Genomic DNA, 26451 nt, shown 5'->3' with positions numbered 1-26451 from the left:
GCCCTGTCCCAGTCTCCCGCCCTTTCACCAACCTTCCCCTTTTCTTTGTGTAACAAGCTGTCATATCTATTCCGCACGCTACGGACGTTTTTCTGTATGACGGCACTTTGTAATCAAGTTATGATTTAATTGTATATGTGTGATTCTGTGTGATTAGTTAGGTATTTAGTAAATAAATAATTAAACCCAATTTTGTATTGCTGATTCAACTTGTTAGCCAGGATTCTTGCAGATAATCAAGGATTTACAACTTTCAGATGAGACTGAATAAACTGACGATTAAGGTGACTGCTATGGATGTAAAATATTACTAAATCTTTAAGAGTTTATTCGGAATATAACAGCTCTATAAATATTATTTTGTGGTGTCCCTCTCTAGTTAATTAATATTTAAATGATTAGTTCAATCAGGTAATATTAATTACAGAGAAATTATTTTATAGAATAGCATGTCATAGCAATTAATCTGGCATAGTCAAAGACACAACAAATTTCTCTTTTGCCAATATAATCCACCTGACAGGTGTGGCTTATCAAGAAGCTGATTAAACAGCATGATCATTACACAGGTGCACATTGTATTGGGGACAATAAAAGGCCACCCTAAAATGTGCAGTTTTGTCATGCAGCGGGAGCGTGCAATTGGCATGATGACTGCAGGAATGCCCAACAGAGCTGTTGCCAGATAGTTCCATGTTCATTTCTCTACCATAAGCCGCCTCCAATGTTATTTTAGAGAATTTGGCATGACGTCCAACCGGCCTCACAACCGCAGAACACATGTAACCACATCAGCCCAGGACCTCCACATCCGACACAATTGCATTTTATCAATGGCAATTTGAATGCACAGAGATACTGTGATGATATCCTGAGGACCATTGTCGTGCCATTCATCCACTTTCATCACCTCAGGTTTCAGCATGATAATGCACGGCCCTATGTCGCAAGGATCTGTACACAATTCCTGGAAGTTGAAAATGTCCCAGTTCTTCCATGGCTTGTATACTCACCAGACATGTCACCCATTGAGCATGTTTGGGATGCTCTGGATCAACATGTAGGACAGTGTGTTCCAGTTCCACCAAAACCCCAACAACATTCCACAATCAGCAGCCCAATCAACTCTATGTGAAGGAGATGTCACACCAGGCAAATGGTGGTCACACCAGATACTGTCTGGTTTTCTGATCCATAACCCTACCTTTTGTTTTTAAGATATCTGTGACCAACAGATACATATCTGTGTTCCCAGTCATGTAAAATCCATAGATTAGGGCCTGATTTATTTATTTCAATTGACTGACTTCCTTATTTTACCTTTATTTAACTAGGCAAGTCAGTTTACGATGACAGCCTACCGGGGAACAGTGGGTTAGCTGCCTTGTTCAGGGGCAGAACGACAGATTTTTACCATGTCAGCTCAGGGATTCAATCCAGCAACCTTTCGGTTACTGGCCCAACCATCTAACCACTAGGCTACCTGCCACCCCAACTATATGAACTGTAACTCAGTAAAATCTTCAAAATGTTTGCATGTTGCGTTTATATTTTTGTTATGTCAGTCACTTGTTATGTCAGTCACTTGTTATGTCAGTCACTTGTTATGTCAGTCACTTGTTATGTCAGTCACTTGTTATGTCAGTCAATTGTTATGTCAGTCACTTGTTATGTCAGTCACTTGTTATGTCAGTCACTTGTTATGTCAGTCACTTGTTATGTCAGTCACTTGTTATGTCAGTCAATTGTTATGTCAGTCACTTGTTATGTCAGTCAATTGTTATGTCAGTCACTTGTTATGTCAGTCACTTGTTATGTCAGTCAATTGTTATGTCAGTCACTTGTTATGTCAGTCACTTGTTATGTCAGTCACTTGTTATGTCAGTCACTTGTTATGTCAGTCACTTGTTATGTCAGTCAATTGTTATGTCAGTCACTTGTTATGTCAGTCAATTGTTATGTCAGTCAATTGTTATGTCAGTCACTCGTTATGTCAGTCACTCGTTATGTCAGTCACTCGTTATGTCAGTCAATTGTTATGTCAGTCACTCGTTATGTCAGTCACTCGTTATGTCAGTCAATTGTTATGTCAGTCAATTGTTATGTCAGTCACTTGTTATGTCAGTCAATTGTTATGTCAGTCACTTGTTATGTCAGTCAATTGTTATGTCAGTCAATTGTTATGTCAGTCACTTGTTATGTCAGTCACTTGTTATGTCAGTCACTTGTTATGTCAGTCACTTGTTATGTCAGTCAATTGTTATGTCAGTCAATTGTTATGTCAGTCACTTGTTATGTCAGTCACTTGTTATGTCAGTCACTTGTTATGTCAGTCACTTGTTATGTCAGTCACTTGTTATGTCAGTCACTTGTTATGTCAGTCACTTGTTATGTCAGTCACTTGTTATGTCAGTCACTTGTTATGTCAGTCACTTGTTATGTCAGTCAATTTAGCTATCTAAAAACAAAACTGACAGGTCAGCTAACATTTTTTTTGATTGTTAAATTAATTTAGTGGCCAACTATCTAAACTTGTTATTATGGTCGAATAACCTGCCAGTGATTTTGTTAGTCAGTCTATCTCAGATATCATATTAAAAACTGCAAACATTTCTCTACACCCTATCGCGAAATGTGTAGAATTGCATTAAATGAGTTAGAAAATTACTAAATCTTCTCTCTGTCCCATGGCAAAATGTGTAGAATTGCATTAAATCGAAATCTAAAACGTATTTTATTTTATCTCCACTGTCAAGAGGGGGTTTGGATGTGGGTCCGCAGACCCACGAGCAACTGCGTCCCCTCATGATGAGTCCTACAGACAGCTTTGGGTACATGTACTTTTCCCATAGTGTCATAGCAAAGTGTTCGTGTGCTGTTTTCTTCTTTTGTGTTGTGCAGTGATAAAAGAAAGAGCTGAGGAGAGAGAGGCTCACTGTTTCTGGGGACTACTATCAGGCTGCTTCTCTCTGTGTGTCCACCTTACACACACACGTGCATGGAGGTCTGGGTGGGAACCAGGGGGTGTGACGGCTGGATTAGGGAGGACACAACGGGGTGCTGCTGACAATTTCCTGCGATTCCACCAGAGCTCAGCGGAGACTTCCTACAGGAGCACAGGATGGACGGAGGCATGAAATGACCAGATTGAAACTGATCTCTGGTTTAAAACACCGGCATGGAGCACACACACAGACACACACACACACACACACACACACACACACACACACACACACACACAGACACAGACACAGACACAGATCGGTTCCACAACTTCAGCGATGACCTTGACCAACAATGTGTGGGGTTTTGAAGGTGATGAAGTTTGTGTATAGCCCTGTTAGCATTCTCTTGTGTTAGTCTCTGGACATTGCCACTGCCATCAGATAATGCAGTAGGATGGCCATGCTGCTTGCTGTAACCATAGACAACAGTATTAGTAATAGTAGCAGTGTTCTATATTTATGTTTTAACATTCTAGAAGGCTTCCTGCCAGTGTTCTAAATGCTGCTGTGTGTTTGTATAGGTACAGTGTTTGCCGTGTGCCCAGTGTCCTATACTCAGAACAAATACCATCCACTGAATGGCTGTTGAACTTTGGAAATGTCAGACACTGCTCCTCACAGGAAAGGCTAGCATTTCATTGTTGTGGGCCCAAACTTTCCACTTTAAACTGCTTTTTCTAGGCAGGACCCAAAAGGAATGAATGTGTATGAAGTTACTGTGGGCGGTATGTTATGAACAATATACTAAGAGCAACACCACGCACAGGACCCACTGTGCAAAGCAACAAGGCCTCACTAGAGTCAAAGAAAACAGTCAACACACAAAAGCAGAATTAGCATTGCATTCAGGTTCCCAGTAACACATGTAACCTTTTTATAATACTGCATTAGTCTCTCTCTCTCCCCTCTTCTCTACTCCTCTCTCTTTACCTCTCTCTTTCTCTCTATCTGCCCTCCCTTTACCCTTCCATCTCATTCCCTCTTCTCTCACCCCCCGTCTCTCTTAATCTCTCTCTCTCTCACCAAACACACAGCAGTTTGCCCCGAGCCAGACACAACAGTTTATCTCCAGAGACACTGTGATGAGCAGCTCCCGTACATCTATCTATACATACAGTACATGTGTTGTTAACATGGAGGCATGCGGTTTCTCAGTCAGTAGCCTAACCCTCTGCTACTGCAGTAGTCCCACAGAGAGACACAAATACACAGGGATACAGAGTGGAGAGAGAGAGAGAGAGAGGAGAGTGGAGAGTGGAGAGTGGAGAGTGGAGAGTGGAGAGTGGAGAGTGGAGAGTGGAGAGTGGAGAGTGGAGAGTGGAGAGTGGAGAGTAGAGAGTAGAGAGTGGAGAGTAGAGAGTGGAGAGTAGAGAGTGGAGAGTAGAGAGTGGAGAGTAGAGAGTGGAGAGTGGAGAGTGGAGAGTAGAGAGTAGAGAGTAGAGAGTAGAGAGTAGAGAGTAGAGAGTGGAGAGTGGAGAGTGGAGAGTAGAGAGTAGAGAGTAGAGAGTAGAGAGTAGAGAGTAGAGAGTGGAGAGTGGAGAGTGGAGAGTGGAGAGTGGAGAGTGGAGAGTGGAGAGTGGAGAGTGGAGAGTGGAGAGTGGAGAGTGGAGAGTGGAGAGATTCATGCATTTAATTAAAAAAGCTTCTCTGAGCTCTCAGCCCTGCAGTATGAATGAAGTATGCACTGTGCAGTGTGTAGTCAGTGGTGCACACATGATAGGTATGGGGTTTCTCCTGGTGGTTTTTACTATTTAGGAAGCAGTTGTTCATTTGGAATTTCTCTGTGTCTGCAGTATATACAGACATTCTACACCAGGGGTATTCAACTCTTACCCTGCTGGAACCTGCTGGTTTTCTGTTCTACCTGATCCTTAATTGCACCCACCTGGTGTCCCAGGTCTAAACAAGTCCCTGATTAGGTCCCATGTGGCTCAGTTGGTAGAGCATGACGCGTGCAACACCAGGGTTGTGCGTTGATTCCCACGGGGGACCAGTACAAAACAGTAAGAAGATGTATTCATCCACTACTCTAAGTCACTCTGGGTAAGTGTCTGCTTAATGACAAAAATGGAAAAGGATTAGAGTGGAAAGATGGAAAACACAGTGGAACTGGCTTCGAGGTCCAGAGATGAGTTTGAGGGTTCTACAGCATCACAGACAGTGGTGACTGTTTCATTGTTTGGAGACAATGATAGAATGTGTTTGTAGACGTTTGTTTTTCTCTTTGCAGTGTGGTTTCTCCCTGTTGTCTGGAGCAGTAAGCACAGTGGATGAGAATGTGTTCAAACACACAGGACCTGAACTAGAACCAACAATAGAAGAATAGTGAACTGAGGCTTTCTATCTCATGTGCTGTTTACGGAAATAACAGTTATGTCAAACCCCATACCAACACTCTCCGTTCGCCCAACCCAGATGGTGGCGTTGAGCGTTTGGAAGCTCTTCAGCGCCCCCTTGTGGTGTGTGGGACTGGTATTTATTTGACCACCATTGTGTCTCCTATTCATGTAAAGATTTAGAATACAGAGACGTGATGAACAACATGCTCAAGATTTCATCAGAATGTGATCTCTTTGTTCCGACGCGCCAAGGGGGACTGTACCAGTATGACAGTGAGTTAGTGAGTGTTTGTTCGGGGACTTTGTACTATTTGTACACAGTGAAACGTCTAGATAAGGTCTTGGGTGTCTAGGTTTAGCTGTTACATACCTATATAGCCATAGATATGACTTGAAGTGTTGATGTCTTCATCCCATTCCCAATACGACCCCGGGGCAACCGAAGGTGCCGGTTAGCTCTCTCTACTGCCGGTTAGCTCTCTCTACTGCCGGTTAGCTCTCTCTACTGCCGGTTAGCTCTCTCTACTGCCGGTTAGCTCTCTCTACTGCCAGTTAGCTCTCTCTACTGCTAACCAGTGTAGAAAACTATTCCAGATCTCCTATTTCTCTACGTACAGCAGACTACTAATGTCTGTGTTGAAGGATTGAGAAGAATAACAGTGTGCTATTTCCTGTCTCCACAGGAAGTGCCCTGAACCTGACGTGCAGAGCGTTCTTCGGCTACAGCGGGTCAGCGGTCAGTCCTCTCGTCTACTGGATGAAGGGAGAGAAGTTCATCGAGGACCTGGATGAGGAGAGAGTCGAAGAGAGTGAAATCAAGTGAGACACGTGGTGGTTTTACTCCCCTCACTTCTAATGTAGTAACCATATGACCTAATATGTGATCATAGTCACTCTGATACGATTAGGATGAATACATTGTAACTATGGAATTGTGGTCCATATTAAATATGAATCCTGTAGACTATACTATCTATACTAACACAGTACACAGTTCAACTGGACTGATTTAAAGATACATCACACAGCAACATCACCAGATTCCATTGGATACTGTAGTAGACCATACTATGATGTAATACTTAAGCACCAAGCCTTTGATGAGCTACTCAGTGGCGTGACCCACGGCACCCCTGAAATCTTATTGGCCACCCAAGTGGCCCCCCTTGGAATTCTGAGATCTGATAGGTCGTCTCTGAATATATTGATATTTTTTACCAAGATGCGCCGACAGCAAGACTTATCACTCACCGGAGACACTATTATTTTTGGCCAAACAGCATCTCAGACATGGGCTACAGATGCGAAGACAGAGGGGTGTCTGCTTTGCTCGGATGCTTTCTCTGGTGAATTTAAGGAAAATCACGAAACACGGATAAACATGAATGAGAAGTAATTGTTTACTTTTGTTTCTTTTTTTAATTGTTGCAATTTTGGCTTCCCTTGGTACCCATGAATAGACCCTACTGTGTACACGTATGGTGTTTGTAATAGATGTCCCTTTCCATTGGAATGGCGGATGCACAGTGCAATGTTTGCATGCTGGATTTATTTTGGAGTAGACGAACGTGCGCAGGTAAACTACTTAACCTACTTTCTGAAGGGATTTGTTTGACAATCAGAGGAAAACATCATGACTGGTTGTGTTCATGACACATTAAAAGGTCATACATTTGTACAGTTAAATTCCAGGTCTTTACTATAAAGCACATAAAACTTGTTGAGACAACAGAAGATCACGGTATGATTCACACTTTGGATGGAACTTTAAGTGAATTTAATGCTGTACACTAATACCCTTATATCAAAACCTTACCTTGAATGCAAACACTGTAACAAGACTTTTGGAATGATTTATGATGTATTTGGGTAGGGAAATGTGTAGGGAAATGAACATGACACTGGAGCTATTCTCTAAACTGTCTCTGAACGCGACACTGGAGCTATTCTCTAAACTGTCTCTGAACACGACACTGGAGCTATTTTCTAAACTGTCTCTGAACACGACACTGGAGCTATTCTCTAAACTGTCTCTGAACACGACACTGGAGCTATTCTCTAAACTGTCTCTGAACACGACACTGGAGCTATTCTCTAAACTGTCTCTGAACACGACACTGGAGCTATTCTCTAAACTGTCTCTGAACACGACACTGGAGCTATTCTCTAAACTGTCTCTGAACACAACACTGGAGCTATTCTCTAAACTGTCTCTGAACACGACACTGGAGCTATTCTCTAAACTGTCTCTGAACACAACACTGGAGCTATTCTCTAAACTGTCTCTGAACACGACACTGGAGCTATTCTCTAAACTGTCTCTGAACACAACACTGGAGCTATTCTCTAAACTGTCTCTGAACACAACACTGGAGCTATTCTCTAAACTGGCTCTGAACACGACACTGGAGCTATTCTCTAAACTGTCTCTGAACACGACACTGGAGCTATTCTCTAAACTGTCTCTGAACACGACACTGGAGCTATTCTCTAAACTGTCTCTGAACACGACACTGGAGCTATTCTCTAAACTGTCTCTGAACACGACACTGGAGCTATTCTCTAAACTGTCTCTGAACACGACACTGGAGCTATTCTCTAAACTGTCTCTGAACACGACACTGGAGCTATTCTCTAAACTGTATCTGATAACGACACTGGAGCTATTCTCTAAACTGTCTCTGAACACGACACTGGAGCTATTCTCTAAACTGTCTCTGAACACGACACTGGAGTTATTCTCTAAACTGTCTCTGAACACGACACTGGAGCTATTCTCTAAACTGTCTCTGAACACGACACTGGAGCTATTCTCTAAACTGTCTCTGAACACGACACTGGAGCTATTCTCTAAACTGTCTCTGAACACGACACTGGAGCTATTCTCTAAACTGTCTCTGAACACGACACTGGAGCTATTCTCTAAACTGTCTCTGAACACGACACTGGAGCTATTCTCTAAACTGTCTCTGAACACGACACTGGAGCTATTTTCTAAACTGTCTCTGAACACAACACTGGAGCTATTCTCTAAACTGTCTCTGAACACGACACTGGAGCTATTCTCTAAACTGTCTCTGAACACGACACTGGAGCTATTCTCTAAACTGTCTCTGAACACGACACTGGAGCTATTCTCTAAACTGTCTCTGAACACGACACTGGAGCTATTCTCTAAACTGTATCTGATAACGACACTGGAGCTATTCTCTAAACTGTCTCTGAACACGACACTGGAGCTATTCTCTAAACTGTCTCTGAACACGACACTGGAGCTATTCTCTAAACTGTCTCTGAACACGACACTGGAGCTATTCTCTAAACTGTCTCTGAACACGACACTGGAGCTATTCTCTAAACTGTATCTGATAACGACACTGGAGCTATTCTCTAAACTGTCTCTGAACACGACACTGGAGCTATTCTCTAAACTGTCTCTGAACACGACACTGGAGCTATTCTCTAAACTGTATCTGATAACGACACTGGAGCTATTCTCTAAACTGTCTCTGAACACGACACTGGAGCTATTCTCTAAACTGTCTCTGAACACGACACTGGAGCAATTCTCTAAACTGTCTCTGAACACGACACTGGAGCTATTCTCTAAACTGTCTCTGAACACGACACTGGAGCTATTCTCTAAACTGTCTCTGAACACGACACTGGAGCTATTCTCTAAACTGTCTCTGAACACAACACTGGAGCTATTCTCTAAACTGTCTCTGAACACGACACTGGAGCTATTCTCTAAACTGTCTCTGAACACGACACTGGAGCTTTTCTCTAAACTGTCTCTGAACACGACACTGGAGCTATTCTCTAAACTGTCTCTGAACACGACACTGGAGCTATTCTCTAAACTGTCTCTGAACACGACACTGGAGCTATTCTCTAAACTGTCTCTGAACACGACACTGGAGCTATTCTCTAAACTGTCTCTGAACACGACACTGGAGCTATTCTCTAAACTGTCTCTGAACACGACACTGGAGCTATTCTCTAAACTGTCATATCTAGCTGCTAATTATTCCCTTTGCAAGTCCAGGCAGGCAGGAATGCAGGCAGGAATGCAGGCAGGCAGGCAGGAACGCAGACAGGCAGGAATACAGCAGGCAGGAATACAGGTAGGCAGGCAGGAATGCAGGCAGACAGGCAGGAATGCAGGCAGGCAGGCAGGCAGGAATGCAGGCAGGCAGGCAGGCAGGAATGCAGACACGCAGGAATGCAGGCAGGCAGGAATGCAGACAGGCAGGAATGCAGGCAGGCAGGCAGGAATGCAGGCAGGTAGGCAGGCAGGCAGGTAGGCAGGAATGCAGACAGGCAGGAATGCAGGCAGGCAGGTAGGCAGGAATGCAGGTAGGTAAACCCAGTCTGTTCTGTTGCTCCTACTATTACTATCACACCTCTTTAGCACACCAGTCTATCTGGTGTCTGTATGTATGTCTGGCTGTACGTCTCTCTGTTTGCTTTAGTCTAGCAGTTCATACTGCTGTGTTCCTTCAAGCTCTCATCTCTGTTTTACACTCAACCCCTATTGTAACGGGCTTCCTCCTTCTCCTCATCCGAAGAGGAGTAGCAAGGATTAGACCAAAATGTAGCGTTGTGATAAGACATGATTTTTTAATAAACAAAACAGAAAACACGACGAACACTTGAATAATTACAAAAACAATAAACGGCGTAGACAGACCTGGACGACGAACTTACATGAAACACGAAGAACGCATGAACAGGAAAACTGACTACATAAAACGAACAAACAAACAAAACCGAAACCGAAACAGTCCCGTGTGGCGTAACATACACAGACACTGACACAGGAGACAACCACCCACAACAATCAAAGTGAAAACACCTACCTTAATATGGCTCTCAATCAGAGGAAATGAAAACCACCTGCCTCTAATTGAGAGCCATATCAGGTCACCCTTTAACCAACATAAAAACACATAACATAGACTACCCACCCAAACTCACGCCCTGACCGTCAAACACATACAAAATAACAGAAAACCGGTCAGGAACGTGACATAACCCGCACCACCAAAAGTCTAGGGGAGGGTCTGGGTGGGCGTCTGACCACGGTGGTGGCTAAGGCTCTGGGCGAGGTCCCCACCCCACCATAGTCAATCCCAGCTTACGTCTCCCCCCTAGAATGACCACCCTCATTTTACACCCACTTAATTTAAATGGTAACCTTAATATAAGGGGCAGCACCGGGACAAGGGGCAGCACCGGGATAAGGTAGCTCAGGACAGAGATATAGCTCAGGACAGAGAGGTAGGTCAGGATAGAGAGGTAGCTCAGGATAGAGGGGCAACTCCGGACTGAAGGGCAGCTCCGGACAGAGAGACAGCTCTGGACTAAGGGGCAATTCTGGATAAATGGCCGCTCTGGGCTGAGGGGCAGCTCATGGCTGGCTGACGGCTCTGGACGCTCATGGCTAGATGACGGCTCTGGACGCTCATGGCTGGCTGACGGCTCTGGACGCTCATGGCTAGCTGACGGCTCTGGACGCTCATGGCTGGCTGACGGCTCTGGACGCTCATGGCTGGCTGACGGCTCTGGACGCTCATGGCTAGCTGACGGCTCTGGACGCTCATGGCTAGCTGACGGCTCTGGACGCTCATGGCTGGCTGACGGCTCTGGACGCTCATGGCTGGCTGACGGCTCTGGACGCTCATGGCTGGCTGACGGCTCTGGACGCTCATGGCTGGCTGACGGCTCTGGACGCTCATGGCTAGCTGACGGCTCTGGACGCTCATGGCTAGCTGACGGCTCTCGACGCTCATGGCTCGCTGACGGCTCTGGACGCTCATGGCTCGCTGACGGCTCTGGACGCTCATGGCTCGCTGACGGCTCTGGACGCTCATGGCTCGCTGACGGCTCTGGCAGATCCTGTCCTGTTGGCGGCTCTGGCAGATCCTGTCTGGTTGGCGGCTCTGGCAGATCCTGTCTGGTTGGCGGCTCTGGCAGATCCTGTCTGGTTGGCGGCTCTGGCAGATCCTGTCTGGTTGGCGGCTCTGGCAGATCCTGACTGACAAATGGCTCTAGCGGCTCCTGACTGACTAACGGCTCTGACGGCTCGGGACAGACGGGCGGCTCTAATGGCTCGGGACAGACGGATGGCTCAGACGGCACTGGGCAGACGGATGGCTCAGATGGCACTGGGGAGACGGATGGCTCAGATGGCGCTGGGGAGACGGATAGCTCAGATGGCGCAGGGGAGACGGATGGCTCAGATGGCGCTGGGGAGACGGATGGCTCAGATGGCGCTGGGGAGACGGATGGCTCTGGCCGGATGAGGCGCACTGTAGGCCTGGTGCGTGGTGCCGGAACTGGAGGCACCGGGTTAAGGACACGCACCTTCAGGCTAGTGCGGGGAGCAGGGACAGGGCACACTGACCTCTCGAAGCGCACTATAGGCCTGGTGCGTGGTACCAGCACTGGTGGTACCGGGCTAAGGGCACGCACCTCAGGGCGAGTGCGGGAAGAAGGAACAGTGCGTACAGGGCTCTGGAGACGCACAGGTGGCTTAGTGCGTGGTGCCGGAACTGGAGGCACTGGGCTGGAGACACACACCATAGGGAGAGTGCGTGGAGGAGGAACAGGGCTCTGGAAGCGCACTGGAAGCCTGGTGCGTGGAGTAGGCACTGGTGGTACTGGGCTTTGGCGGGGAGGTGGCGCCGGAAATACCGGACCGTGCAGGCGTACTGGCTCCCTTGAGCATTGAGCCTGCCCAACCTTACCTGGTTGAATGCTCCCCGTTGCCCGACCAGTGCGGGGAGGTGGAATAACCCGCACCGGGCTATGTAGGCGAACCGGGGACACCATGCGTAAGGCTGGTGCCATGTAAGCCGGCCCGAGGAGACGTACTGGTGGCCAGATATGTAGGGCCGGCTTCATGACATCCGGCTCAATACTCAATCTAGCCCCACCAGTGCGGGGAGGTGGAATAACCCGCACCGGGCTATGAACACGTACAGGAGACACCGTGCGCTCTACTGCGTAACACGGTGTCTGCCCGTACTCCCGCTCTCCACGGTTAGCCTGAGAAGTGGGCGCAGGTCTCCTACCTGCCCTTGACCCAGTACCTCTTAGCCCCCCCCCCCCCCCCCCAAGAAATTTTTGGTGTTTCTTCTCGGGCTTCCTTGCTAGCCGCGTACCTTCATATCTGCGGTTTTGGGCTGTGGCTGCCTCCTTCTCCTCCTCAAAGCGGCAATTCACTCCCACCTTAGCCCAGGGTCCTTTTTTCTCTATGATTTCCTCCCAACTCCAGAAATCCTGCAATCCTTTTTTTGTGGACCACTGTTCGTGGTCCCGCTGCTTGATCCGGGTTTGGTGGGTGGTTCTGTAACGGGCTTCCTCCTTCTCCTCATCCGAAGAGGAGTAGCAAGGATTAGACCAAAATGCAGCGTTGTGATAAGACATGATTTTTTAATAAACAAAACAGAAAACACGACGAACACTTGAATAATTACAAAAACAATAAACGGCGTAGACAGACCTGGACGACGAACTTACATGAAACACGAAGAACATCTCTATCTCTGTCTCTGGGCTGACGTTGAAACATTCAAAGCAAAAACATTTCTGCTTGTTCTCTTTCTGATGTCATGCATTTAAACAAGCCCATTTCCCATGTATATCTGTATATTGTAACATATCTAGTTAGACAGTCCATTTACGCTCTTTCTCTCTGCCCTAATGCCTCTCCTCCTCTCTCTCTATCCCTCTCTCTTTATGCTATAACATACAACAAACCCATATCCATGTCTCTTTCTCAATGAGTCCATTCCTCTCCTTCTCAATCTCACTTCCTCTACCCTCCAACAAATTCAAATGAGTCCACCTTATATACCCTCTCTCTCTCTCTCTCTCTCTCTCACACACTCTCTCTCTGTCTCTCTCTGTCTCTCTCTCACACACACACACACACACACACACACACTCTCTCTCACACACTCTCTTTCTCTCTCTTTGCTGTAGCAACACACTTAACAAATCCATGTCCGTGTTTCTCTCCCTCCCAGTAGTGTAACATATTAAACGAGTCCATTGGCTGGTCTGGGTGAATTTCCCATTAGGCGTGGAGCGCTGTGTGTAGAGAGACTGTAGCTGGGGAGACGACCCTGTCAGATAGTTAACAACCACCATTTCTCACCGCGCTTTGCCTTCGCTATCGCTACCCTCACTACCATTTCCCCTACTACCCACTCCTTCACTACCCTCACAACACTCTTCCTCATTACCCTACTACCCTCTCTACCCTTTCCCTCACTACCTTCACTACCTTCTCCCTCACTACGCTCTCCCTGACTACCTTCACTACCCTCTCCCTCACTACTTTCTCCCTCACTACCCTCTCCCTCGCTACCATCTCTACCCTCACTACCCTCTCCCTCACTACCCTCACTACCTTCTCCCCCACTACCCTCACTACCTTCTCCCTCGTCACCGTCTCGCACCCTACTACCCATACTACCCTCACTACAGTCACTACCCTTGTCTTTAAACTATCATATGGTTCCTTTGGGATATTGGTCAGTTATGTTTGATTGTGTAGATGACGGTTATTGATTAAAAAAAGTATGAATCACATTTTCTCCTACCCTCACTACCCCCACTACCCTCTCCCTCACTACCGTCACTACCTTCTCTCTCACTACCCCCACTACCCTCTCCCTCACTACCGTCACTACCCTCTCCCTCACTACCGTCACTACCCTCTCCCTCACTACCGTCACTACCCTCTCCCTCACTACCGTCACTACCCTCTCCCTCACTACCGTCACTACCCTCTCCCTCACTACCGTCACTACCTTCTCCCTCACTACCCTCTCCCTCACTACCGTCACTACCTTCTCCCTCACTACCCTCTCCCTCACTACCGTCACTACCCTCTCCCTCACTACCGTCACTACCCTCTCCCTCACTACCGTCACTACCTTCTCCCTCACTACCCCCACTACCCTCTCCCTCACTACCGTCACTACCCTCTCCCTCACTACCGTCACTACCCTCTCCCTCACTATCGTCACTACCCTCTCCCTCACTACCGTCACTACCCTCTCCCTCACTATCGTCACTACCCTCTACCTCACGACCGTCACTACCCTCTACCTCACTACTGTCACTACCCTCTCCCTCATTACCGTCACTACCCTCTCCCTCACTACCCTCTCCCTCACTACCGTCACTACCCTCTCCCTCACTATCGTCACTACCCTCTACCTCACGACCGTCACTACCCTCTACCTCACTACTGTCACTACCCTCTCCCTCACTACCGACACTACCCTCTCCCTCACTACCCTCTCCCTCACTACCGTCACTACCCTCTCCCTCACTATCGTCACTACCCTCTACCTCACGACCGTCACTACCCTCTACCTCACTACTGTCACTACCCTCTCCCTCACTACCATCACTACCCTCTCCCTCACTACAGTCACTACCCTCTAACTCACTACCCTCTACCGTCACTACCCTCTACCTCACAACCCTCTCCCTCACTACCGTCACTACCCTCTACCTTACTACTGTCACTACCCTCTACCTCACTACCGTCACTAGCCTCTACCTCACTACCGACACTACCCTCTACCTCACCACCCTCTACCTCACAACCCTCTCCCTCACTACCGTCACTACCCTCTACCTTACTACTGTCACTACCCTCTACCTCACTACCGTCACTAGCCTCTACCTCACTACCGACACTACCCTCTACCTCACCACCCTCTACCTCACTACCCTCTCCCTCACTATCGTCACTACCCTCTACCTCACTACCGACACTAGCCTCTACCTCACTACCCTCTCCCTCACTACTGTCACTACCCTCTACCTCACCACCGTCACTACCCTCTACCTCAATACCAACACTACCCTCTACCTCACTACCCTCTACCTCACTACCATCTACCTCACAAGCGTCACTGCCCTCTACCTCACCACCCTCTCCCTCACTACCTTCTCCCTCACTATCGTCACTACCTTCTACCTCACAACCCTCTCCCCCACTATCGTCACTACCCTCTGCCTCACTACCGACACTACCCTCTACCTCACTACCGTCACTACCCTCTACCTCACTATTGTCACTACCCTCTACCTCACTACCCTCTCCCTCACTATTGTCACTACCCTCTACCTCACTACCCTCTCCCTCACTATCGTCACTACCCTCTACCTCACTACTGACACTACCCTCTACCTCACTACCCTCTCCCTCACTATAGTCACTACCCTCTACCTCACTACCCTCTCCCTCACTACCGTCATTACCCTCTCCCTCACTACCCTCTACCTCACTACTGACACTACCCTCTACCTCACTACCCTCTCCCTCACTATAGTCACTACCCTCTACCCCACTACCCTCTTCCTCACTATTGTCACTACCCTCTATCTCACTACCGACACTACCCTCTACCTCACTACCTTCTCCCTCACTATCGCCTCTACCCTCTCCCTCACTACCGACACTACCCTCTACCTCACTACTGACACTACCCTCTACCTCACTACCCTCTCCCTCACTATCGTCACTACCCTCTACCTCACTACCCTCTCCCTCACTATCGTCACTACCCTCTACCTCACTACCCTCTCCCTCACTATCGTCACTACCCTCTCCCTCACTACCCTCTCTCTCACTATCATCAATACCCTTTACCTCACTACCCTCTCCCTCACTATCGTCACTACCCTCTCCCTCACTGAACGTTGAGGAATGCAGATGGACTAGGGGAGGGAGGAAGGGCTTGTGTTTTGGTTTTGTGGGTAGAGTCAGGTACAGAGCTCAGTTTTAAGGTTAGCAATCTTCCTCTCCCTCTCTCTCTCCCCCCTATTTCTCTCTCCCTCCATCTCTCCCTCTAGGATTCTCTCTGTCCTCAGCTGAAGGGCTATATCTCTTTAATAATGCAGCCAGATATTTCATTCTGTGGATCAATAATGTATTTGATCATGTATTCTTTATTGTCCACGCAGCCTTTACCCCAGGCCTGCTCTGATCCTCTTACAGCCCAGACTTTAGTCCCCTGATCACTCCACACACCCTTAATGGGATGGACACACTCATTACTATCAAACAGAAAGAGAGAGAGCCAAGGGAGGGGTAGGAGGAGAAGGGGAATGAGAAGATATACACAAAGTAGAAGATGGAGAGGTTTAAAGGTTAAAAGGGGTTAGTATTTGGGAAAAGTTAAACAAGAGAGCAGGATGGAGAGAGAGAGAGAGAGAGAGAGAGAGAGAGAGAAGGACACATATTTCCCTCAGATTACACAGACCCATCAAGAATTTGAAAACAAATCCAATTTTGATAAACTCCCATATCTATTTGGTGAAAAACCACAGTGTGCCATCACAGCAGCAAGTTTTGTGACCTGTTGCCACAAGAAAAGGGCAACCAGTTAAGAACAAACACCATTGTAAATACAAACAATATTTATTACATCATTACAACACTATATATATATATATACAGAGAGAGAGACAGAGAGAGAGACAGAGACAGAGACAGAGAGAGAGACCTCCCAAATGGTTAGCAACTTGTAAACATTACCAAATAAATGTAAAATTATAACATGTAATCATGTACAGTGTGTTTCAACCATGCAGCCAAAGTATCTTCCATTCCACTGCTACAGGGATGTGGATGTGTTTCCAAGGTTTTTCCTCCCACCCACACTGTCCTGGCCTGTCCATTACTAATGCATCAGCAACCTCAGCCCAGGGAACCCACCAGGGTTATATTTAAACAACCCAACCTATTGATTCTGACTAGTTCCATTTCTATTAAAACGCAGGTCCATAAATTCTCATTTGCATCGCAGATGGCAACAGGGCTATTGTTGTTTTCATAGCATGCATGGTTGGGCATTAGCACAGGGGCCGTGTGCGTGTGTATGTGGGAGATTTTTTTTTAAATAGCTAAACTAATCTGCCTCAGAATTATCGATGGGGTATTGAGCTCGTTTAGTTCTGTTCATACCGGGTTCTCAGGTGGGCTTTGGATGAAGTAAAGGTAATGAATACATTTGTAGTTGATCAGTTAAATGAGCAGAATCAGCATTCACTGGCTTTACTAATGAGGAAGTGAGGAGCTGTTGGATATATATAGTGCATTTTGTTCAGGAGGAGATTTTACTCCAGCTAGCCTGAACCCAGATCTGTTTGTGCTGTCTTGCCAGCTCCTATGATCATTGTCACACACAAGACAGAGAGTCTAGAGTAGAACCCCAACAGAGCCGTAATTAAAATCTCTTGTTGATGTTTGCCTCATCCAGGGGTTAAGCTACAATCAGCCACACCAAGTCCAGCCCCATTAGATCCCCATCTCCATTCACATTCCCTTGGCCTGTTTGGTCTGGGTAGAAGTTGCCCACTGGGCACAGATCTAGGATCAGCTTATCCTCTCCAGATGCTGTTTTATTATGTATGCCATCTTCTCAGGTAACACTCATTTTAAACTACAAATCCCATTATGCAGTCTCAATCACGTCCTACAAAGCCCACGATGCATTCTCAATTACCCACTACAAAGCGCTCTAACAAACACAATTTACTGTATATGCAGCTGTGTGCTCACTAAGAGCCTGGGGAGAGTACATCAGAGAACAGTCATCCCTCTCTTTCTCTTTCTCTCTCTCTCCCTCTCCCTCTCCCTCTCCCTCTCCCTCTCCCTCTCTCCCTCTCCCTCTCCCTCTCATTAATGCACATACAGACACAGTTTCACACACACACACACACACACACACACACACACACACACTCACTCACTCACTCACTCACTCACTCACTCACTCACTCACTCACTCACTCACTCACTGACTCACTCACTCACTCACTCACTCACTCACTCACTCACTCACTCACTCACTCTTTCACTCACTCTCTTTCTCTCACACACAAACACACTCTCTCAAACACTCTCTTTCACTCTCTCCCTCTCTCCCTCGTGCGTGCCTCTGTGCTGAGGGTGCTGTAAAAGTAGGCTAAGTAGTTGTGTGTGAAGAACGAGGGAGCATCATGTCTCCCTTCTCTCCTCCGCCAGCCTACAACAACTCAGCAGGGGACACTCATTTACTTTATGGAATATTACTTTCTCTCCTTCCGCTCAGTTTCCATGGTAGCTGCTATAAAAACATTATCTTCCCGATATCATTATTCGTTTTTTTCCTCCCAGGAAGAAACATATGGAATGTGATTAGTTTCCCTATTCTGTAAATGTGTCTACCACGATCCGTGTGTATATTCAACATAACTAACGATCCGTGCACATATAGCCAGCAGCATACCACCCTGCATACCACTGCTGGCTTGCTTCTGAAGCTAAGCAGGGTTGGTCCTGGTCAGTCCCTGGATGGGAGACCAGATGCTGCTGGAAGTGGTGTTGGAGGGCCAGTAGGAGGCACTCTTTCCTCTGGTCTAAAAAAAATATCCCAATGCCCCAGGGCAGTGATTGGGGACACTGCCCTGTGTAGGGTGCCGTCTTTCGGATGGGACGTTAAACGGGTGTCCTGACTCTCTGAGGTCATTAAAGATCCCATGGCACTTATCGTAAGAGTAGGGGTGTTAACCCCGGTGTCCTGGCTAAATTCCCAATCTGGCCCTCAAACCATCATGGTCACCTAATAATCCCCAGTTTATAATTGGCTCATTCATCCCCCTCCTCTCCCCTGTAACTATTCCCCAGGTCGTTGCTGCAAATGAGAACGTGTTCTCAGTCAACTTACCTGGTAAAAATTTAAAATTAAAAATGTAACATATGAACTGTGAATATCTTAAAATATTTTGTAAATAAAACCATAATCTGTAAATATCTTAAAATATTTCACAAATTAAACCATAAGTCACAAATAAATCTATGATCTGAAAATAGATTCAATATAGCTCCCAAATAAAACTGCAATTTTAACAAATGTTCAGAAATCCCTAACATTTACAACTGTGGAATATGCATTTGCGCATTCAAAAAGTGCTTGTGGGTGTATATTCTGTGTTTGAACAATTTCTAGAACTGTTTTTTGCCTGTTGATGTATTGCGATCCACAAATGTGGCTTCAGATGAGAGTCGGCTATTTCCATTCATTGGGATTATCTTTGTGTTACGTGACACGTAGAGTGATGACATCATGGCTGTGTCCTTCTTGGGAGAACGATTTCTAGCTAGAAGTAGTGTAACGTGTACGGCGGGTGGCAGGAAGCAGGTGCAGAAGTTGAGTTTAATAATTAATAAATGGGCCTCCCGGGTGGAGCAGTGGTCTAGGGCACTGCATCGCAGTGCTAGCTGCGCCACCAGAGTCTCTGGGTTCGCGCCCAGGCTCTGTCTCAGCCGGCCGCGACCGGGAGGTCCGTGGGGCGACGCACAATTGGGCTAGCGTCGTCCGGGTTAGGGAGGGTTTGGCCGGTAGGGATATCCTTGTCTCATCGCGCTCCAGCGACTCCTGTGGCAGGCCGGGCGCAGTGCGCACTAACCAAGGGGGCCAGGTGCACGGTGTTTCCTCCGACACATTGGTGCGTTTGGCTTCCGGGTTGGAGGCGCACTGTGTTAAAGAAGCAGTGCGGCTTGGTTTGTGCTTCGGAGGACGCATGGCTTTCGACCTTCGTCTCTTCCGAGCCCGTACGGGAGTTGTAGCGTTGAGACAAGATAGTAATTACTAGCGATTGGATACCACGAAAATTGGGGAGAAAAGGGGATACAAATTTTAAAAAATATATATATATAAAAAAAAATATGAATGCAGATGAACAAAACATGAGAAGTGTACAGAACGTGGGAGAAAACAATACTACCTAGTGACTGATGTCTACTGAGGGATAAATAAAGGGGTATAATCAAGGAAATAATGATGTCCAGGTGTGCGTAATGATGGGAAGCAGGTGAGCGTAATCATGGTTGCCAGGACCGGTGGTTAGTAGACCGGTGACATCGAGCGGCATGACAAGACGTTCATGAAATGTGAGTCTAACATTTATTTATTTAACAAATTATGTTCACATTTTAATTAATGACTTTCATACAAATGCTAAATTTGACCATTGGGGCATGCAACCCCGAGTGTGTGCTTTCGCCCACTTCCCAAGCTAGCTAACTAGCTAACGTAAGGTGATCTTGTCACCTGAATTTCTAAAGTTTTTCATCAGATAATGTTCCAATTTCTTACCGCCACACCAGTTGAGAGAGTGACATGTCCTGTCAAAGACTCAATTTCCCTGCCTGAAAGAAAACAGATTGAAACATTTCTCATTAGCTTGCTAGCTAGATCACCAATTAAGGATTTTAAAACTGAGCGGTTCTTCATAATTGACACGTCTGAATTAACAATTACCTAGTAAGTTTAACTTTGGTTGTTAGTCTCAACAGCTGATGAGATCGCCTGCTAGCTATTGGTAGATGCCAACGCTAGCTAGTGGGCTGATGTCGAAAGCACACACTTGGGGTTGCATTCCCCAAAGGTCGAATTTAACATTGATATGAAAGTAATTTGTTGAACATGATTTGTTGAATAAATCAACGTTATGCTCACATTTCATGAACTTGTTCTTTCTACTTCTAGCTAGAAAGCGTTCTCCCAAGAAGGACGCAGCCGCGATGTCATCCCTCGGCGCGTCACATGACACAAATTATCCCAATGAATGGAGATAGCCGACTCTCATCTAAAGTCACATTTGTGGATTGTAATACATCAACATGCAGAAAAAAAGTCTCGAACACAGATCCACAATAACTTTTTGAATGCTCAAATGTACATTCCAGTTGTAAATGTTAGGTATTTCAAAACACAAATCCTTCTACATTTGTTCAAATGGTAGTTTTATTTCTGAGCTATGTTGAATATATTTACAGATCATAGATACATTTTTTTACTTATGGTGAATAACATAGCATTCCTGTACTTCCAGTGTTCCACAGTAAAAATACTCCTGTACAGTAACACATTCGTTGTATGTTTTATCACCCAGCCCGTGCTTACAGCACATTGCAAACTCAATACTTTCTGTAGGCTCTGCAGTCCTCATCTCATTCAAGACACACCAACCCGAGTCAACCACCCAACCAACGTTTTTCCCTGTCAGCCCTGGGATTGGAAAAGGCAACTCTCCGGTTACTGGCTGGTCTCTCTAACCTCGAGACTGACTGTCTCTCTAACCTCGAGACTGACTGTCTCTCTAACCTCGAGACTGACTGTCTCTCTAACCTCGAGACTGACTGTCTCTCTAACCTCGAGACTGACTGTCTCTCTAACCTCGAGACTGACTGTCTCTCTAACCTCGAGACTGACTGTCTCTCTAACCCCGAGACTGACTGTCTCTCTAACCTCGAGACTGACTGTCTCTCTAACCTCGAGACTGACTGTCTCTCTAACCTCGAGACTGACTGTCTCTCTAACCCCGAGACTGACTGTCTCTCTAACCTCGAGACTGACTGTCTCTCTAACCCCGAGACTGACTGTCTCTCTAACCTCGAGACTGACTGTCTCTCTAACCCCGAGACTGACTGTCTCTCTAACCCCGAGACTGACTGTCTCTCTAACCCCGAGACTGACTGTCTCTCTAACCTCAAGACTTTTATGAAGTGAGGAGACATGGACATCATAGTTAATAGGAAACATGAATGACTTTGTCTGGCTCACTCCATTAATGATTGTTTTCTCTTGTCTTGCAGGGTGGTCCGGGAGCACCTGGGGGAACAGGAAGTGGCCATCTCCTTGATGATCCACTCGGTGGAAGAGGGGGACCTGGGGAACTACTCCTGCTATGTGGAGAATGGCAACGGGAGACGGCAGGCCACCATCCAACTCTCCAGAAGGGGTAAGGGTTCTTTCAAATCAAATCAAATTGTATTTGTCACATGCGCCGAATACAACAGGTGTGGACCTTACAGTGAAATGCTTACTGACAAGCCCTTAACCAACCATGCAGTTTTAAGAATAGATATATTTTTTTAAATATAACAAATAATTAAAGAGAAACAATAAAATAACAGTAGCGAGGCTATATACAGGGGGTACCGGTACAGAGTCAATGTGCGTGGACACAGGTTAGTTGAGGTAATTGAGGTAATATGTACATGTAGGTAGAGGTAAAGTGACTATGAATGGATAATAAACAGAGAGTAGCAGCAGCGTAAAAATGGTAGGGGGGGTGGGGACAATGCACCCATAGCACACACCCATAACCCACGAAACACTCTCCTGAAGAGGTAAGGGCTCTCTCACAACTATACCCCATAATACACTCTCCTGAAGGGATAAGGCCTCTCTCACAACTATACCCCATAATACACTCTCCTGAAGGGGTAAGGGCTCTCTCACAACCATACCCCATAATACACTCTCCTGAAGGGGTAAGGGCTCTCTCACAACCATACCCCATAATACACTCTCCTGAAGGGGTAAGGGCTCTCTCACAACCATACCCCATAATACACTCTCCTGAAGGGGTAAGGGCTCTCTCACAACCATACCCCATAATACACTCTCCTGAAGGGGTAAGGGCTCTTTCTTTCTCTCACTCCTATACCTCTTAGTAATTGATCTGATGATTTTATAACCCAGGCAGCATAAACGTCTCTCTGGTCCCTCTCTCTCTCTTTCTACATCTCTCCATCCATACCCCCTTCCAATATTCCTCCTCTCCATCTTCAGTCTTTTCACCCACCAGTCTGTGTTAGGTTCAGAGCTCGTTTGTGTTTGTCACCATAGCGTGTGTTTGCGCTCCATTTCATTCAACTGTCTCTTTTGTTGTTGTTTTTCTTACATTCGTCCATTATTCTTAGTTCTCTGGCATGACTTGTGCCCGGCTGTCTTTATGTGGTGGCTGTCACTTTAGCCAACAGAACAGATGTGATGGTTATTTAAGCAGCTAACGGCTCCTCTTCTTTTCCCAACAGATGAGTGTTTGGTTATTCTCATGGTTTCCTCCCAGGATGCAGAGGGAGGAGGGAGGGAGGGAGGGAGGGAGGGAAGGCTCTCTCTGAGGAAGGAAGGAGGGAGGAAAGAGGGAAAGAGAGAGTGAGAGAGGGATGAGTAGAACGAGTGTCAAGGAAATGGAGAGAAGTTGGTATAAGGATGAGGGTTATACACTTTGTGTCATGGCTCACCTAGACAATGAACCCAAATTTAGATCATCACATTCCCCCTCTCCCTCTCTTTTCCTCAAGTCATCATAATCCCCCTATCTCTTCCATGTGGATGTGCTGCACAGCTCAGAGCAGGATAGAACAGAGCAAGGTAGAACAGAGCAGGGTAGAACAGAGCAGAGCAGGATAGAACAGAGCAGAGCAGGGTAGAACAGAGCAGAGCAGGGTAGAACAGAGCAGAGCAGGGTAGAACAGAGCAGAGCAGGGTAGAACAGAACAGAGCAGGGTAGAACAGAGCAGGGTAGAACAGAGCAGAGCAGGATAGAACAGAACAGAGCAGGGTAGAACAGAGCAGGGTAGAACAGAGCAGAGCAAGGTAGAACAGAACAGAGCAGGGTAGAACAGAACAGAGCAGGGTAGAACAGAACAGAGCAGGGTAGAAAAGAGCAGAGCAGGGTAGAACAGAGCAGAGCAGGGCAGAACAGAACAGAGCAGATCTGAGCAGGGTAGACCACAGCGGAACAGAGCAGAGCAGGGTAGAGAATAGCAGGGTAGGTTGGAGCAGAACAAAACAGAGCAGGGTAGGATAGAGCAGGGTAGACAGAGCAGAACAAAACATAGCAGGGTATAACAGACCAGAGCTGGGTAGAGCAGAACAGGGCAGAGTAGGGTAGAGCAGAGCAGAACAGAGCAGAGCAGGGCAGAACAGAGCAGGGTAGAGCAGAGCAGAACAGAGCAGAGCAGGGCACACCAGAGCAGGGTAGAACAGAGCAGAGCAGCGTAGAATGGAGCAGAGCAGGGTAGAACAGGGTAGAGCAGAGCAGGGTAGAACAGAGCCGAACAGGGTAGAACGCAGCAGAGCAGAACAGGGTAGAACACAGCAAAGCAGAACATGGTAGAACATAGCAGAGCAGGGTAGAACAGAGTAGACATTAGCAGGGTATAACAGGGTAGATATGAGCAGTGTAGAACAGAGCAGAGCAGGGTAGAACGGAACAGAGCAGGCTGGAACAGGGTAGACATGAGCAGGGTAGACATGAGCATAGCAGGGTAGAACAGGGTAGACATGAGCAGGGTAGAACAGGGTAGACATGAGCAGGGTAGACATGAGCATAGCAGGGTAGAACAGAGCAGAACAGGGTAAAACTCAGCAGAGCAGGGTAGAACAGAGCAGAGCAGGGTAGAACAGGGTAGACATGAGCAGGGTAGAACAGAGCATAACAGGGTAGGACACAGCAGAGCAGGGTAGTACAGAGCAGAGCATAGAGACCAGGGATGACTATTACTCTGCAGTCTGATGTCTTCTTATTGCAGCACATGCAAACAGCTGTGTACTACCATGCACATACATATACGTACATCAAATAAGTATGGTGTTGGGAAACATTATTGTCTGACTCAATAGTTTTAATGACATGGTCTTTCTTTCGCTCTCTCTTTCTCTCCCCTCTGCTTTCTTTCTCCCCTTCTCTTCCTCTCTCTGTCTCCCTGTCTCTCTCTCTCAGCAGAGCTGATGTACACGGTAGAGTTGGCAGGTGGTTTGGGCGCCATTCTGCTGCTGCTGCTCTTCCTCATCTCTCTGTATAAGTGTTATAAGATTGAGCTAATGCTCTTCTACAGGAGAAACTTCGGCAGCGACGACCTGGATGGAGGTAAGGGCTCAGAGCGTCAGACCAACAGGTGGCTGTTGTGTCTGTTTGTTTCTCTCTCTCTCTATCTCTCTAGCGCTCTCAATTTCTCTCTCCCTTTCTCTTTCTTTCTCTCTCTCTCTCTCTCTCTAGTGCTCTCAATTTCTCTCTCCCTTTCTCTTTCTTTCTCTCTCTCTCTCTCTCTCTAGCGCTCTCAATTTCTCTCTCCCTTTCTCTTTCTTTCTCTCTCACTCTCTCTCATTTTCTCTCTTTCTCTCAATTCAATTCAATTCAAGGGGCTTTATTGGCATGGAAAACATATATTAACATTGCCAAAACAAGTGAAGTAGATAATATATAAAACTGAATTAAACAATAAAAATTAACTTTTTATAAAGTAGCCAACTCCTAATTGGTATGTCGAATTCTATGTTCCTTTTGATGGCATAGAATGCCCTTCTTGCCTTTGTGGAAGCTTTGTGGAAGTTACCTGTGGCGCTGATGTTTAGGCTAAGGTATGTGTCGTTTTTTCTGTGCTCTAGGGCAGAGGTGTATAGATGGAATTTGTATTTGTGGTCCTGGCGACTGAACCTTTTTTTGGGGAACTTACTGAGATTTACTGTCAGGGCCCAGGTCTGGCAGAATCTGTGCAGAAGATCTAGGTGCTGCTGTAGGCCCTCCTTGGTTGGTGACAGAAGCACCAGATCATCAGCAAACAGCAGACGTTTGACTTCAGATTCTAGTAGGGTGAGACCGGGTGCTACAGACTTTTATAGTGCCCTCGCCAATTTGTTGATATATGTTTTGAAGAGGGTGGGGCTTAAGCTGCATCCCTGTCTTACCCCATGGCCTTGTGGGAAGAAATGTGTGTTTTTTGCCTATTTTAACCGCACACTTGTTGTGTGTGTACATAGATTTTATAATGTCGTATGTTTTTCCCCCAACACCACTTTCCATCAATTTGTATAGCAGACCCTCATGCCAAATTGAGTTGAAGGCTTTTTTGAAATCAACAAAGCATGAGAAGACTTTGCCTTTGTATTGGTTTGTTTGTTTGTCAATTAGGGTGTGCAGGGTGAATACGTGGTCTGTCGTACGATATTTTGGTAAAAAACTATTTGACATTTGCTCAGTACATTGTTTTCACTGAGGAAATGTATGAGTCTGCTGTTAATGATGATGCAGAGGATTTTTCTAAGGTTGCTGTTGACGCATATCCCATGGTAGTTATTGGGGTCAAATTTGTCTCCACTTTTGTGGATTGGGGTGATCAGTCCTTGGTTCCAAATATTGGAGAAGAATCCAGAGCTAAGGATGATGTTAAAGAGTTTGATGAAGTCCAGGTTCCTGCTCTTTATGCAAAGGCAGATGACCTCAGGCCT

The 26451-nt window shown here is 46.5% G+C and overlaps 1 protein-coding gene across 5 annotated transcripts in view; it reads left to right on the top strand.

Moving 5' to 3' along the window:
- The window catches only part of LOC129820755 (interleukin-1 receptor accessory protein-like 1-B), a 473510-nt gene that overhangs the window by 435543 nt on the left and 11516 nt on the right, over nt 1-26451 (top strand). For 3 of the 5 annotated variants that reach the window (XM_055877694.1, XM_055877697.1, XM_055877696.1), the window contains exons 7-9: nt 6031-6166; nt 22026-22171; nt 24947-25093. In XM_055877694.1, the coding sequence (XP_055733669.1) occupies nt 6031-6166; nt 22026-22171; nt 24947-25093 (429 nt within the window). The remainder of the gene's footprint in view (nt 1-6030; nt 6167-22025; nt 22172-24946; nt 25094-26451) is intronic. The other 2 variants (XM_055877695.1, XM_055877698.1) reach the window with 1 other exon arrangement.

This window comes from Salvelinus fontinalis, chromosome 23 (assembly GCF_029448725.1).
Source record: "Salvelinus fontinalis isolate EN_2023a chromosome 23, ASM2944872v1, whole genome shotgun sequence".
In the NCBI taxonomy this organism is placed as follows: Eukaryota; Metazoa; Chordata; class Actinopteri; order Salmoniformes; family Salmonidae; genus Salvelinus; species Salvelinus fontinalis.
Note: the sequence above shows the minus strand (reverse complement) of the source record. Positions and strands in the feature narration are given on the sequence as shown.